Genomic DNA, 16,999 nt, shown 5'->3' with positions numbered 1-16,999 from the left:
ATCTGTGCTTTGGAATGTTTTAATTGACCACACATATCTTTAGAATACACAAGTTATCTGGTCTGATAAGGCTAATATTCTCTCTTGTTCTAATTACAGCAGGTTTATCAAATCCTCAAATTAACATGTTTATCAGCATTTATGTAGAACCATTGAAAGTTGCCAGAGTTATCTCCCTTTACATAATATTTATTAAAATCTCATTTAATTTCAGTTGCTAAAATACATCTGATAGAGGTAAAACACAGAGATGGTATTAAAGTCCACTTCCTTCTACTGAACATATCTATGAAATACAGGAAATGCTGATAAAGGTTGATATGTGACAATCATATGGGTTTTATTTTGCATATTTATTTTGTAGTTGGCAGCCAGTTATAGATTACATTGACAGCAAGTATGATGAATATTTAAATTCTGAGTCAAGAGTGAATAGAATGACCAACCCTGACACCAGAGTCCACTGCTGTTGTTACTTTATAGCACCTACAGGCCATGGGTATGTTACTTTGTCACCTGATCTGTCGTAGATACTGTTCATCATGTGACTGTGTAAATTTGGGGTCAAGACCGAGAAGAAGCTTATTGAATGAAATAAATGAGACTTCATCAGCCAATATGTCAATCATTTATCCCATGTTTGATGACACATTGCTTTTCTTTTGTTTATATAGCAATTCAGGGACTTATTTTTTTTCAGTTGTGGTCTGAATAAAGCTTGGTCACAATGGTAATTGTGACATGACAGGTCTAATTACCTACCACATCCCAGAAATGCTCTTTTGCGAGAAATTTTAATAAGTGTATTAGCTCACCTGCCCATAGGTCACGTGAGCTATTGCCATCAATTGGCCTCCATCGTCGTCGTTAACAATTCTTCAGACATCTTCTCTTTTGAAACTACTGAATTGATTTGGATGAAACTTAATATGATTGTTCCTTAGAGTATCCTCCACAAAATGACCATTTGGATTTTTGATGTTAAAAAACATGTTTCGGTGAAAATCTGTTGACCCATGTTGGAGTTATTGCCCTTCTTTGATGTTATTACTTTCAAAAATCTTCTCCTCAGAATCTACCATACAGAATTTAATGAAAGTTGGTGTTACTGTTTTTTAGGGTATCCTGCACAAAAGAATATTAGGATTTTTTATTGACTGCTGTTACTAAAACTAGAACATAAGGGTCAAAATACAGTATTTTTGGAGAATAATATTGGTCACCGTCAGAAGAGGGACCTTTGTCGATACTTTCAAAATGATTTCTTGCCTGTTGTAGGATTTATGGCCCTGGAACAGATTCTTTTTGTCCCATTATTATGTACAACTCTCTGAAACCCACTGCAACAAAATTTGATAAAAGTTGGCATAATTTTTTAAGGTTATCATCCACATATTGATCATTTGAAATTTTTCATCAGTCAAAAAGCATCTCTGTCATTACTAAAAATAGAACATAGTGGTCAAAATGCTGTTTTTGCTATTTTTTCTTCAACTATAGAAGAATAATGAAAATGTAAGCTATCTATAAGATAAACATGGTATTCTGAGTTGACTGGCAGTATTGAAATTATTTTTTAGGTGGCCATTTTCAAAATGGCTGCCATTTTATGACCATTTTCACCAATTGCTCAGATTCATTCTTAGGAAACTAGGTTTTATAAGTTGAATGGGGATAAAGAATGATTGTTCTGGGCGGCCATTTTCCAGCTGATTTTTATACTTGCTTTGTAATCAACTATAATTGATTTATACATTTTGTATAGTATTGTTTCCTAATATAAATGGTGATGATGAAAATGTTGGATAGCCATGGTTTAACTTCATTTTATGTTCTTTTTCAGCATATGTATACTGGGCTAATGCCCCCAGCATATAGAATGGAATAACAGGGCATAGGGGGACCCCTGCCCAAATTTTTTCCAGAGGTTCCAAAAAACCTTTGAAGGCATTTCCAACATTTTACAGTACCTTAATTAAGTACTCTTTTGAACTTACAGCATTCATCAATATATGCTCTTTTTCAGAAAATTTTTGGCAAACATGGTAACAAAGCATGATACCTTTACTTACTTAGTTTATAGGGTATGGTTTGCCTGATGAGTTATTCAGGCTTTCTGAGAGCCTCTTGTTTCAACAACACCCTTTTTGGGTATGAACAATATGATCAAATTAAGTTTAACTCCATTTTATGACAAAGAATTTTGATTATTTTTTTTTCATATTTCAGATTAAAACCACTAGATGTAGAATTCATGAAACGTCTTCACGATAAAGTAAACATCATCCCAATCATCGCAAAAGCTGACACATTAACGCCTGACGAATGTCGAGAATTCAAAAAAACAGTGAGAAATTCTTATGAAAACCAGCCATAGTTATAGTTTTTCTTCTCATATTTAACATGTTATTAGTCCTGGTATTTAGGTTATACACCACTAGTTCAACCACTGAGCTTTTAGAGTGTATGCAAAAGTAATACTGAAGACTTTTCCAATTTATATGAGTTATGACTCTTCTTTCAAAAATTGGAAGGTGAGTTATCATGTCCATTGTTAACTATCAACAATATCAAACAAAATAACAACAGGTGATTAATGGTTGTTTTCAACAGCTTACTTTACAGGCTCAGGGAGAAAATTAAAATCATGTAGAAGTGATATATAACATTCATGGTTTTCATTTTCTTTAGTTACAATACTAAACACCACCAAATACTTTATTAAGGACTCTCCTCTTAATATTAAATAACAAAGATTACATATTTCCATAAAACACAAGAGCCACTATAAAAAGAGCTACGGGAGACTATATCATATATACAAAAAATGCATTATGTTAAACATAAAGAGTAATAATTATCTGTTACATTTCCAGATACTGAATGAAATAGCTCAACACAAGATTAAGATTTATGAATTTCCAGAATGTGATGATGATGAGGAAAGTCGACTACAGAAAAAACTAAGGGTAATTTAAATTAAGATATAGTTGAAAATTATGTTCTAAATGAGATATAGAATTATTTAAAGGATGGTACCTATGCCCATTAAGTTTATGAGAAGATTTAGAGTGGAAATAGTTGAATAATGTGTTTATAATTCAGTATATGATTATAAGATTAGTTCCTTTTTTGGAATTTTTCTATAATGTGAGTCCTTTTTGCACCATATTAAATGGTAGTGGCCTTTTTGCAGGACAGAGTGCCTTTTGCAGTAATAGGCAGCAACAGAGTTATAGAAGCAGGGGGTAAAAAGATCAGAGGTCGACAATATCCATGGGGAGTTGTAGAAGGTGAGGTGCATTTGTACTATAAAGATAGCAATCAATCATCAAGTGATTCTGAGACTGTCACATCGTTGATGATTTGAAATACCATCACAAATTTTATTGTTTATATACTTATATACGCCCGCCTCACCCCCCCCCACCCCACCCCACCCCAACAAAATTTGGGGGGTATGTAGGAATCACCCAGTCTGTCTGTCCACATTTCTCATAAGTGCAACTCCTCCTGAACCACTCTAGGTATTATGATGAAACTTTATGTAAATGTTAGGCATCATATATAGATGTGCATGAAGGGTCATAGTTACTGTAGGGGACTCTGAAGGGAGATAATACAACTTGAGAAACCTCGTAAGTGTAACTCTCCTAAATCTCTCAAGTGATTTTGATGAATCTTTATAGGAAGGTTGGGCATCATATGTAGATGTGTAAGAAGGAATACAGTTACTGTCAGAGATTTGCAAAGGGAGATAGTCTAAAAGGTTTTACATGTTAAAAGTTATAAAGTGCATCATGTAAAGATGTGCATGAAGGAATATAGTTATTGTCCGGGGACTGCTAATGGAGAAGGTTGAACCTACAGGTTGTATATTCAACTGCTATTCTTGTGCCACTCATTAAATCTTGATGTTCTCCTGCACTGGTCATTATATTTGGTCTTTTCAATGAATTGTCCTGTATGTATCATACTTTAACTTTTTTGTACATATTTAGTGCATATCAAGAGGTATTAAGGAAAATGTGCTAAGAACAATCACATAAAAAATTATGCAGATTTAAAAAAAGCACAAAACAGAGAATAAAACGAATGTCAACTGCAAGTGATACAAAATTAGATATACTGACTATTGAAATAAAAGGGGGATTAAAATTTCACCCTAAACTGTGAGCATTGAGTAGGATGAGTGTTTTAAAATATATGAATTCACACTTGTCATTTTGTTCTATATGGCCCATGATTTTTCTCTTCATGACCTTTTTGATGTCAAAGAAACAATGTAATTTTATGCTGTTACATAATTCATCTTTGAGTTTAGGGGAGTTCAATATGAAAACAACTGGAAAATATGTAATTGTCTTCAATGGCATCCACAAAGGTTAATATGTCTGGTGCAGTTATCATGTTATGCCATGTTTTGTTTATTGAATCTTCTCTTTTCTTGTAGTGGAGAACCTAGAACATAATGACTTTATTGCCTTGCGGAATATGCTGATCAGGTATGGTTAAGATGAAGTTAATTGAAATAAAGCTGTGGATAATTATTATCTTGTAAAGTATTCAGTACTTATATTTTTTCCTGTGATTATTGTATGGTAGACACCAGAAGGTTTGTCTGTTTAATATTAAAATTGGATAGATGAATTGAATTACTGGTAAAAATAAAGCTAAAAATCTGTGGTCGTATGACGCTGTCGTTGTTGTCCGTAGACACTTGGTTCTCATGCCATAAATTGATGTTTGTTTGTTTGTTGGGGTTTAACGTCTGAGCAGCAATATTTCAACTATATTCAGACGATGAACATGAAATTGATGATGAAATGAAAAAGGGATGGGACACAAGGACAATGGGGTCGACAAATTTTGATTGCCACTGGAAATATGGAGAGGTGGGTAGGGTCGGGCAATTTAGCCTCCTGTGGCAGAGCCCTATGGTTCCTACTCCGGGAGAATACCACAGTAGGGTTCTTTAACGTGCAAGGAATGTGGCATCTTTCCCAACACAGTGCACCACTATGGTTTGCATTCAGGTTTTCCGTATAATAGCCTGACAACCCCAGCATGCAAAATACCAAGGGTACCCCTTTCCACCATCTGGGGCACACATCCCAGTTGCTCTGTTGGCTAGGGTTCTGAGCACTATTTAGTTGCCTTTTAAGACAAGCTTAGCGCTGCTGCAGGCCTATTCTTTTAACACCCAGACCTGCACGGGACACCATAAATTGTGTGTTGGTTGATCTACATTGAATTTTATAACAAGGTTACAAACCACATAAGGAGGGTTCATTTTATGGGTTATAGTCCAAACCTTTTAAGAATTAGAGGGCCAAAAACTAGCATTTCATAGAATTCAACTGTACAACTACAGTAAATGCTTAGGAATGTCTATGATATTGTTCCACAATATTCTATACCATAATGGTTAGACTTGGATTGATTTTGGTGGTAAAAACTTGAACTTAAGAAATTTAGGGCCAAAAAGGGGGGCCAGGTACATGCATTTTCCAGATGTCCATCAAAAATTTACTATTATTTATTTTTGGTCCTATTTGAAATTTTTTTATTGAACACCTTTTATAAATTTGTTCCTGTGTTTTGCAATCAGATTTCAGTTATCTTTAAGGTTTTTGAGGTCTAATGGTCTAAGGGGTTACATCCCCCCACAAAAAACTTTATATTTTTCACTCTGATTTTGAAAATTTTCAATTGCATCCAAATCAGCTTTTGTGTCTGTAGTGAATTGTGTCTTATGCTTTAGTATATCAAAAACTAATTCTGAGTTCAGGGTTTGACCACTGTGGTTGTATCTTACTGCAGTGCATGAAGTTTTTTAATGCATGTGCTACTACAATATGTTATATTCTGGTGTTCTATTTTAGGAAACATATGCAAGACCTGAAGGATGTGACCAACAATGTTCACTATGAAAACTTCAGGTACAACAAGCTAGCTCCTTCATCAGCTGATGGCAACAAGATTAAACCAGGGTCTCTCTCAAAGTAAGTGTTATGTCAGTCAATATCACTCACAAAACTGAAAAAAGTAGTTTTTTTTTTATTTTAATACATGTCTAAAATGTACTTGAATTGGTGTTAATTGTTTTGGATAAGCAAGAACTTTATTCTTGCCCAATATTGTTAATTTGCCATTGATAGAATAAATGTTCTAAGAATGACACATACTGCAGATAATAGGGAGGTTTCCTGTTAAGTGCAGAACGAGGAGTGTAGAATACTGAAGAATATATCATCAATTAATTCTTAATGGAGATGGTAACACCATGTAACATCCTTGCATAAATTGTAGAAACAGCATCAATCTACAGTTTTTATGTTTATGGTTCTGAGAAAATTTCTGAAATGTTAATAATTTCATGATGCCAGTTTTAATTATCAGTGGCATTTTTCACTATACATAAAAAAAATCCTCAATGATTTTTCAATTTACAGTATGTTTCAGAATATTATTGTTGCATGTAATTATTTTACAGGGATCCTTTAACTCAGATGGCAGAAGAGAAGAGAGACCATGATATCAAAATGAAGAAAATGGAAGCAGAAATGGAACATGTGTTTGAAACCAAAGTTAAAGAAAAGGAACAGAAACTTAAAGAATCAGAAGCTGATGTAAGTGAAAATGAAGTAGTGAAGTCAAACACATAGGTTATCATCAATCTGTTATAATATTATAGGATGAGAAGGCATAGTCTAGTTTGGATTATTTTGCTTTGATGTATTTCAACTATTGATGTCACCAGTGAGTTAGTTTTAACAGAATTAGCAGAGCTGCCAACCCCTACTATTTTAGTGAAGAATTTGGCCATTGAAATATGCCCTACTAATTAGGAAAAAAATCTTATAAAATATAATTGAAAATTTTGATTTTTTTCATTGGCATGACCGTTACCAGGTTTAAAATTAGTAAAATCAGCTTTGCAGTCTTTTCAACAATTGATTTAAACATAATGCACAATTCTAGTTACTTGATGACAACTTGTGTAAAAAAAAATAGCAGAGAGGGAAGGTTTGGATGGATGAAAGGGGTTTTGGCCCTAAACGTTTGTGAACAAGGGGCAAACATTTTTTTCACATTGTGTAAATTGCTTTTTATGTATATGTTCAGAAAATATCAAAATCAGCCCCAAAAACTCAAGTGTTTCAAATATAAATTTGAAAATTGCATAATTCACTTGGTGAATATGTGCCTTAGTTAAATACAAAGTTCCATTGCTGTAAATGCATTTGTTGCACTAAAATTGTAGATGGAAATTAATCAAAATTAGGAAATTTAGCCAAATTGTGTAAAAATAGCTTATTTCATGTGACATATTTATGCAGGAAATATAGAGGGCATTTGTTGAACTCTTTGATATTTCTGCAAAAAAGGCCTTCTACAAATTGAACATTTAATCACAATCCAATTTCAGAGTTGTTTCAAGTTTGAATGTGGTGTCTTTAATTGCCGTAATTGTTCTCTTTGACATTTGTGGTTGTATCAAGCTGTTCCATGCTAACGATTTCATTTTTTTGTAGTGCTTTATCATACATTGCCTATAATTATATCATAATAACCCCTCTTGAAAATTGGGTGGTATATGATGATCATGCTGTCAATCCATCCCTCTTTCCCCAGTTCTAAGGGTAACACCTCTCAAACCACTGAAAGGAATTAAATGAATATTTGTCATACCTTATCACATGAGGCCATTGTACACCTCCTAAAGCTATTTTGCTTTTCCATTTAAATGACTTTCTTGGGTTTTCTGGATTGTTTTTAGGGAGGGGAGTGGGGGTGTCACCATTTCTATTTGTACAATGAATTTAATAGCTTATCAATAACACATGTATTTTATAATGGTTACCAATTTGCCGTGAAAGTTCTCACATTGTATTTCACATATTTCTCTTTTAGTTGCAAAGACGATCAGAACACACCAAGAAAAGCTTAGAACAACAACAAAAAGAATTAGATGAAAAGTGGGCAGCTTTTCAGAAAGAAAAAAAGCAATGGGAAGAGGCAATGGGTATATCTGGATCTAATGAAAATATTAAAGAGTAAGTTTTATTCCACACTGGGAAGTCCTTTTAGTGGCACTCCGCATTAGGAAGTCCTTTTATTGGCACTCCGCATTAGGAAGTCCTTTTAGTGGCACTCCTCATTAGGAGAGTCCTTTTAGTGGCACGCCGCATTAGGAAGTCCTTTTACTGGCACTCCGCATTAGGAAGTCCTTTTAGTGGCACTCCGCGTTAGGAAGTCCTTTTAGTGGCACTCCGCATTAGGAAGTCCTTTTAGTGGCACTCCGCGTTAGGAAGTCCTTTTAGTGGCACCCTGCATTAGGAAGTCCTTTTAGTGGCACTCCACATTAAGAAGTCCTTTTAGTGGCACTCCGCATTAGGAAGTCCTTTTAGTGGCACTCCGCATTAAGAAGTCCTTTTAGTGACACTCCGCATTAGGAAGTCCTTTTAGTGGCACTCTGCATTTGGAAGTCCTTTTAGTGGCACTCCGCATTAGGAAGTCCTTTTAGTGGCACTCCTCATTAGGAAGTCCTTTTAGTGGCACGCCGCATTAGGAAGTCCTTTTACTGGCACTCCGCATTAGGAAGTCCTTTTAGTGGCACTCCGCGTTAGGAAGTCCTTTTAGCGGCACTCCGCATTAGGAAGTCCTTTTAGTGGCACTCCGCGTTAGGAAGTCCTTTTAGTGGCACCCTGCATTAGGAAGTCCTTTTAGTGGCACTCCGCATTAAGAAGTCCTTTTAGTGGCACTCCGCATTAGGAAGTCCTTTTAGTGGCACTCTGCATTAGGAAGTCCTTTTAGTGGCACACCGCGTTAGGAAGTCCTTTTAGTGGCACCCTGCATTAGGAAGTCCTTTTAGTGGCACTCCGCATTTAAGAAGTCCTTTTATTGGCACTCCGCATTAGGAAGTCCTTTTAGTGGCACTCCGCATTTGGAAGTCCTTTTATTGGCACTCCGCATTAGGAAGTCCTTTTAGTGGCACTCCGCGTTAGGAAGTCCTTTTAGTGGAGTGAGTTCCATTCCATGCTGAGTTCTATCTTATTTTATGCATGACAATATACTGCTAATAAAATAGAATTAGAACACATTTCTTTTAGTTGATCATAGATTTGCTAACATTGTTCTATTAAAGTTTGGTTTGCTTCCCTTACTGATGGAGTGATGTTTTTTTTTATTAGCCCTCTTTAGTTGTTTCTTTACTACTATTGTGTTTTGTATCATGTAGATGCACTTATTACTTTGCTATATTACTACTTTCCAATACTTGTTGAAAATGCTTATACATGTATTTTTGTTGTAGAAATTTGAAGATTAGTATAGATTATTCTAAGAACTTGGGGGTTTCTCCTAAGCATTCAAAGAATGGAGAAATCTATCCAAAGTATTCAAAGAATGGAGAAATCTCACCAATGTATTCTAAGATTGGAGAAATCTCCCCAACATATTCTAAGAGTAAGACTTTGGAGATAAAGCCTGATCCTTCTAAGGTTACAGAGAATAATCCTGAATATTCAGCCATTGTGGAAAATAAACCTGAATACTCTAAGACATCTCCCAGAAAAAAACCTATACATTGTGATTGTGCAAATAGCACGATGAGCTTTCGTAAGAGATTCTCCTGTGTGTCAAAAACACAGTGTGTTATGTTTGTCACAAAATTAATTACCACAAGATTTGTATTGAATAATTTACCTTAAATCTTGTCAATTCACAAATCTCCTCTTTATCTCACTGATTACCCAGGTGTGTGAACATTTTCAGTCACTATAAAATCAAGAGTCATACAATACAAAAGAAGATTTTCAGAACTAATTGAACTTATATTGTAGCAGCTTATATGAATATTTTGTACAGCTGACGGAGAATTAGCATTGCTATCTTGGATTAGTTTTTGATAGAAGTAGTTGGTTTAATATTTTCAATTTCAGTTATTTTGTCATGAAATTTGAGATTCCATTCCAAAGAAACAATATAACTGAATAACATTGTAGCAGAGAAAAACTTGGTTAAGAATTGTTTTGTTCACAAACTTCAATTATTATTAATTACTATTACAGTTTAATGAAAAATTCTCCAAGGTAGGACTAAAGAGATTCAAATTTCTCATGGTGTAATTGCTATATAAATTATATTACAATATATTTGGTAGCCATGAAAAACAGAAGTGTAAGCTTTTATATATCAGATATTATTCAGATGCTAGTATGTTATCCCAGCAGTAGGGATATTAGTGCTTCATATGTTTTTTAACACTATAAAAGCCATAATCTTGACATTATTGTCTATAGAGATAAACTGGTCTATTTAACATTTACAGTTTTGTTTATTGAACATGTAATGAAATTGCTACAAGTTGAAAATCATGGAAGGAATTGTCAAATTCCAGTAGATAATGAAATTTTTATTTACAATGAATGATTATAGTTAGAAGACCCAAATGGTTTAAGACTAGGCTTTATTAGTGTCAATTTAACATGTCCTGTACTCCTACCCAGGTTAGAGGGGATGACTAGTATCTTGTCTCCTCATATTGCACAATTTATATTCCTTTGTCCCTATACACATCAAGTCACACATTTTCTAATGTGTATGAAGTTGTATATCTCCCAAATTAAATTTCTACTTCTTCACACAAATCTTGTAACTCAACATCTTGATTCTTTGCACCATTTTAACTTTAAACAAACAAGTTCTGTTTTTATTTTTGTTGCTATTCATTAAAGCCTTGATGTTTTCTGGTAAATTTATATGATTTTCAAAGAATGAATGAGGATTGTGTGTATGTGATATAAGTAGATTCTTGTTTAACTAATTAATTGTTTCCATCAATATGCTGAAGTAAAAAAAGAGGGTGTTGTCACTTTTTAGCCTCTTATACATTCAATTGAGTTTATACCCTTGAATTTTTATGCCATTGTACATTTTGTAAATATCATACCAAAAGTCATTTCTTGATATGTCTGAAAAAATCACTTAAGTCTGAAAATATATTTTGTGTCTTAGAGACTTAATAGGTGTTGTAAATCTCACCGAAGCATCCTTATCTATTTCAGCTCTCACAAGAAAGAAAAGAAGAGGCTATTTTAATTCCTGATTCTATTTATAACAATGATGACATAACCAGTAGCTGTGGTTGTCATGGGAACAGTATTGTAATGCATGGATTAACAATGGTTTGCTCATGTAATAAACTGACAATGGTGCTGAATATCTCCACTGGAATTAGTGCATAGTGTTCTGAAGAAGTCTTTGTAATTGGTGGAACTTTCTGTGTAAATCTGCAGAAAGCAGCTTACTTTTTCACTAGGGATTTAACATATTTATCTATTAATATGCTATTTTCCAAGAAAGTATTGGTTTCCTCGTAATTTCGTTTTTGTAAGGTACACATACTTGAATGAGGAGCTTTCATCATGTTTTAAGTGCTGCTTTAGTGATATAACTTATAAGCATAATAGTAACAATTATATCAAGTTTATTATAATGAAGGTTTCTCATACACTGTTTAACATCTGAGGGTTCCATGATGTCAGGTAAAAAGTCAGGTGACTTGGAATATCCTATTGTCTTACCTATGACATTAAAGATGTACCGCTATGATTGAAGTAGATTTACTTTGGCTGATAATTATAGAAATCCTATTCATAGCTAGAAATGTTTAGAAATGATAGAATATTTGTACATAAAAGGGATGGGGCTTGTGTTAGAAAATGAATTGCACTAATATATAAGGCTGCTTCCTTACTATACAGAGGGATCAAGATTCATATTAAAATTTCAGTGCTTTTTTTTTAAATCACAAAATGGAAGATATAAAAAGGGGTAAAAATGATGGATTAGCCAGAGATCATAGGTTATTACAAATTTAATAAATTTAGGAGATGATATGCCACTTCCTGTTAGGTTAAAGTATTGAGTGAAAACATTTTTTTCCATAAATAACCTTATGTGTGGAAGGAACCAAGAATTTTTATACATACCAGATTTTGGCATTGTCAACCTTAAAGTCTTTAATATATGTGTTGTTTTATATTTTGTATAAATGTATTTTGTTTTATGTATTTATAAATGTATAACATTCTTTGTCAGAATCAGATTTTGGCATTTACTTTTATAGACTATTGTTAGAATCTTAGAAATACGTGTTCAGCTATTGATTTGGTCTGTTTGTTTACTTCAGTAGTTCTGCTCTTTAGAGATTTGATGCTTAAGTTGCTGTAGCTTTACAAACTATGAACAGCTTAAGGGGTTAGATCTAGGTAGGATCACACCTCATTGGAACATTTGTATTCACCTCTTTACATCAATCTCATGTAAGCATCAAAGTAACATTGACTGATTTCATGCTGGTTCAAAGGAAAGCTTGAAAGGCTTTATTGAAATTGAATATGATACAAACATAACACTGATTTCAAGAGTAATGTCCCTTACCCTAGGTCTACCTCCTTAATAAACTGTTAAACAATTTTACATTGGAACAACATTTTTGAATTGATGTAGACATTTCAAACAGATGACCTCCATTGATATTGTTCAGTTTCCATTGTAAACTGTCATATCATGATGCTGCTTTGTCATTAAGATTTTCAGGTAACTAATGTTACATTTTGATGTTCATTATTATAAAATTGCTAAAAACTAAGCATTAAATTATGTACTGGGTACAAATGGAAAAGAAAATCATAAAAAAATGATCTCATAATAGAAATAATGATAATTGTAAACAAATCTCTTTTGAAAAGGCATCTGTGGGTTTAAAAGTTAATCATAAAAGGACTATTATCAATAAACCATGTGTATAGTAATGCCACATTGTTGAACTGTGTACACATTTATATAACATATGTCTAGTCAAATATGATCACAATGTTTAACATATATACTGATTATATTATCATTATCAATTGTCTATAATTTATTTACTTACCATCCATATATAATACTTCATTGTGATGCTGCTATAATAAGTCCAAGTCCGTCTTTGGGTTTTTCACAGAAAAAAAATACCATTAATTCATATTATTTTCACTGCCATTAGCTTTTCATGGATGAACTGAATATTGTTTTCTCAGGAAAATAAATCATTTATATGTATCTGTGTGGTTTCTGTGTTCAGCACAAATTTTGCCATTTGGTTCATTAATTTTGAAACTTGATAAAATTAATACTTGTGCAAAGCATACATAATTATATTTATTAAAAACCAATTCTAAACAAGAAACAGTACATCTTTGGCCAGTCTTATATAATAAGGTCAATTAAAATCATGATCAGTAACAGGAATCATTGATAATCATATCTCATACACCTTAGGCTTCAATTTAATGTGATTAAAAATCTTGAGTATAATTTTTGCTTATTTGCATTGCTTATCTATGCAGACATTGAACATGTTTCATTGGTCATGTTTTTTTTGTTCATTATAAATTTTGTACTTATTAATAAATGTTTTAATTGTAATGATATAAAAACTGAAAAAAACAGACTTTATAAAAGCTGAAATGTAGTCTTTTCTTTTTACAGTCACTGCCTTGATTGCCCCTGAAATACAACTGAACCTGAATATTAACTCAGTGTGACAAAAACTGACATACATTTTATACTTTGAAATAGAATTGTGAAATGACAGTGGTAGAGTGAAATCTTGTGAAATAAAAGTGGTAGAGTGAAACCTGTGAAATGGCGGTGATAGAGTGAAACCTGTGTAATCGCAGTGGTAGAGTGAAACCTATGAAATGACTGGTAGAGTGAAACCTGTAAAATGACACTGGTAGAGTGAACCGTGCACTCCCCCCACTCTTCAACTTCATGGTGATTTTCAGCTACCTTTATACTTCCCATTACCGAATCAACTTATCACCAAAGAATATTTTCGATTTCTTTTTCGGTAAAAGCATATATCTGTACCCCACTGGATCAAAAATCCAAGATTTTTGTGACTCAATTGTTCGAGCGTCTAAGTCTTCCTGGGACAGCATGTATGAAGAAACTACACACATGTACATATATGTAATGTCAAAACCCGTAGAGTATTTATGCTTCAGTGAAGAATGGCTTATTTTGGTATTTTCTGTTTAGTATTAGCACATTTGATATGTAGGAACAAGGAGTTTGAAGAATTTAAAAAACCGTAAAAAATGAATTTTAGTCTCGATGAGGTATAAAAAGTAGCCAAAAAATACAAAAATGCTTCAGTTTATTTCTTGGCGACAAAAAGATTCGTAAATGGGAGGTAGAAGGGTAGCTGAAAATCATGTTTTGGTTGATGAGTGGGGGTGCAAGGAGGTTATCTCAGCCCACGTACTACAGTGATCTGATGAAAAAAAAAGTTAAAAAGTTGATTTTGGATAGGCATGGTCACTTTGGCACCTTAAAACTCAAAAACCATAATAGAAATCTAAGATCTAACTGAAAAAGGCAGGGATTTTCATGAGGGATCTAATAAAAAAATCAAAATCGGATCAAAAATAAAAATGTTTATTTTTATTTTTGGGGCGTGACTCCTTTGGTCCCTTATAACTCTAACACCATAAGAGATATCTGAAATCTGATTGAAAAATGCAATTGAAAAACAATAACACCCATTTTATGAACATTTCCTCATTTAGTACCCGTTTATTTCCTTTCAATTTTAATAACAACACATATTTTCCCTCTTTTAGCCCTTATTTTCAAAGGGGGTGGGCAAAAGCTTCCAAAAACTATAAGATCCTCCGCCATGTCCCGAGGATCAATGTGCTTCCGACGTCGACGACAGGGTTATACCATTATTCTGCATTTTTTTTTTGGGAGGTGGAGGGTAGTATGAAAATGGATTAAAAGTGAATGTATCTCTTTGACATCGTACTGCAAACGGCCATACCCCGGTCAGGGCAGGTTGGGATTTTATAGAATTAGGAATTAAGGACAAAAATGACCACTTTGATTCTGGTCAAGCTCATATTCTGTGTCAAATGTCTAATCAATATAAAATACAAAGCTGTATCGAGCTTGAATTGTGTTTCGTATATGCCCCAACTGCTCATGGTTCGATTCCCGTGGTTGTATCAAGCTGTGCCTTGTGGAGCATAGATATTCAATTATAATCCTGGCTTATATCGGTATTGCCTTGATATATCGCCGATAATGCCAATGGGTCCTTGTGTTGAGCTCCTGAGGTTGGAATCCCCTTTTGTTTGAACATTATGTTAATTTCATGCGAATATTGAGCAAAAAAGAGCAATAATAACCTGCAACTACTGCGTTTACAAACCTCTAGATACCTCTCTATATACAATTTTGCTGATTAGTTGACATAACAATCAGAACCACAGCACCATGTCCGTGGATGTAAAGGCGATAAAATCACAAGCAAACTAAAATATATTCTTGCATAAAGATTTACATGTTATGTTCTATGTTTTTTTATATGAAAAATACCGTCATTCAAGGAATTTCGTTCCTATTAAATATACATTTAAAAGAATATTACATTTCAACGTTACTCCGTGATCTTGTAGTTTTCGCTGGTAGGTTTCCTTTAAAAACTATAGAAAGACAGGCTGTGACAGTCAACATAAAGAATGATTTGCCCTTCAAAATTGTCTATAGGAGTTTTATTTGTCAGAAATCGCAATCTTTGAATCCAGGCTTTGTATACAGAAAAATATAATGTGATTGAAAATTGAACACGTATAATGATCTAACATACCTCTAATCATACCTTTATTTAATAACACCGATTTTCTTCTTTTTGAAATACTTTGGATTACAGACTTACAGAACACGGAGCTCATACAGCTGATCTGCAGCCTTATTGTCTATCTCATTACAGTTGACAAAGACGTCAATTTCAGACTTAATGAACACGTGGCTTCATTAACGAAACCTTATAAGCGATATTACATATCCTTGTATCGACTTTTGATCAAAATTCAAAGTAAATCAGCGATAAATAAGGTAATCATGTGAAACTGGTGGTATTAAATATCGATTTAATGAGGTCTCATCGTGAAATCGATCAAGATATTACTCAGGTAAATACAGAAGCTGAGGTGACAATGTCAGTGACAGATTCCAAGATCTTATCATGAATACTCATGGCATTCGAACATGGATAAAACGCAGTTTCGTTCAGGGTATGTATTTTACAGTCATTTTATGGTTAACCTAATGTGTATTTCTCTCTTAGAACAGGGATGACAATTTTAACATTTCATCCTAATTAGAGAATCTTACCATTGAAGAAATGCCAAACGGAGGTACAGAATCTTTCAGCACCAAGCTGTTTTAACTCGATGGATTGCATTGGAAAAGGGTTGGCGTTTGCAAACAGATAGATCTTTCATGTTGAATAATAACGCAATATTTTGTCTCAGAATTGAATTACATGTTTGATTTCAGGAAAGAAAACTCGGACTTTTCTGTATATGTTTACATGCATGTGTTTTTTTAATAATTACAGAAGTGGATGTTGTGCGCATTCTTGTTGGTAAAAAAAATATTGTTATGTTTAATGTGAAAAAAGGTCCCAAACTTTGTGTAAATAGTGGCTTTGTATAAATATCTCGGTATGTGGCAAGTTTGTCATTGATAAATTTAGTAACTTTATTTCTTTACAATGTGTTTAGATAGTATAGACCCTGATAATTCAATTTTGTGTGGTCATCCGACATTCGATTGTTATTTTTGTTAGTACCCTTCATTTAAACGGTGTCATCTTGGTTTGCCCACTTTTAATTTAAGGTTTAAGTAAACATTGGGGGTTATGTTTCTAAAATGTATAATTTTTACTTGTATTTTACCTTTAAAATCTGATTGAGAATTCTATGATTAACTATTTAATGAAGGGGTATATACCAGCTCTATTTGGCGTTATGTGCTATTTCTTTCGAAGTCTTTATAATGGGTAAACACACTTTAATGCCGGAAATCATAAATACCATGGTAACGAAACTACAAGCAGACAGAAATCGATAGTGTACAACGATTGATTTGGAAT

At 33.5% G+C, this 16,999-nt stretch overlaps 2 protein-coding genes across 9 annotated transcripts in view; both read left to right on the top strand.

Moving 5' to 3' along the window:
• LOC148615707 (septin-7-like) overlaps window positions 1-13,521 on the top strand; it is a 39,595-nt gene extending 26,074 nt beyond the window's left edge. For 3 of the 7 annotated variants that reach the window (XM_088582217.1, XM_088582213.1, XM_088582219.1), the window contains exons 5-14: window positions 365-499; window positions 2,230-2,347; window positions 2,877-2,969; window positions 3,197-3,293; window positions 4,454-4,505; window positions 5,886-6,005; window positions 6,497-6,632; window positions 7,918-8,060; window positions 10,169-10,185; window positions 11,073-13,521. In XM_088582217.1, coding sequence (XP_088438343.1) covers window positions 365-499; window positions 2,230-2,347; window positions 2,877-2,969; window positions 3,197-3,293; window positions 4,454-4,505; window positions 5,886-6,005; window positions 6,497-6,632; window positions 7,918-8,060; window positions 10,169-10,185; window positions 11,073-11,113 — 952 coding nt within the window. In that variant the 3' untranslated portion in view covers window positions 11,114-13,521. Of the gene's footprint in view, window positions 1-364; window positions 500-2,229; window positions 2,348-2,876; window positions 2,970-3,196; window positions 3,294-4,453; window positions 4,506-5,885; window positions 6,006-6,496; window positions 6,633-7,917; window positions 8,061-10,076; window positions 10,098-10,168; window positions 10,186-11,072 lie in introns of all 7 variants that reach the window. The other 4 variants (XM_088582218.1, XM_088582216.1, XM_088582220.1 and 1 more) reach the window with 2 other exon arrangements.
• Window positions 13,522-16,002: 2,481 nt separating this feature from the next.
• LOC148615706 (uncharacterized) overlaps window positions 16,003-16,999 on the top strand; it is a 36,196-nt gene continuing 35,199 nt past the window's right edge. For both annotated transcript variants that reach the window (XM_088582209.1, XM_088582208.1), the window contains exon 1: window positions 16,003-16,136. The gene's annotated coding sequence lies outside the window, so the exon portion shown is untranslated. The remainder of the gene's footprint in view (window positions 16,137-16,999) is intronic.

The sequence above is a fragment of the Perna viridis genome, chromosome 5 (genome assembly GCF_037379345.1).
Source record: "Perna viridis isolate PV_CMFRI_1.1 ecotype Kerala chromosome 5, ASM3737934v1, whole genome shotgun sequence".
NCBI classification, from domain to species: Eukaryota; Metazoa; Mollusca; class Bivalvia; order Mytilida; family Mytilidae; genus Perna; species Perna viridis.
Note: the sequence above shows the minus strand (reverse complement) of the source record. Positions and strands in the feature narration are given on the sequence as shown.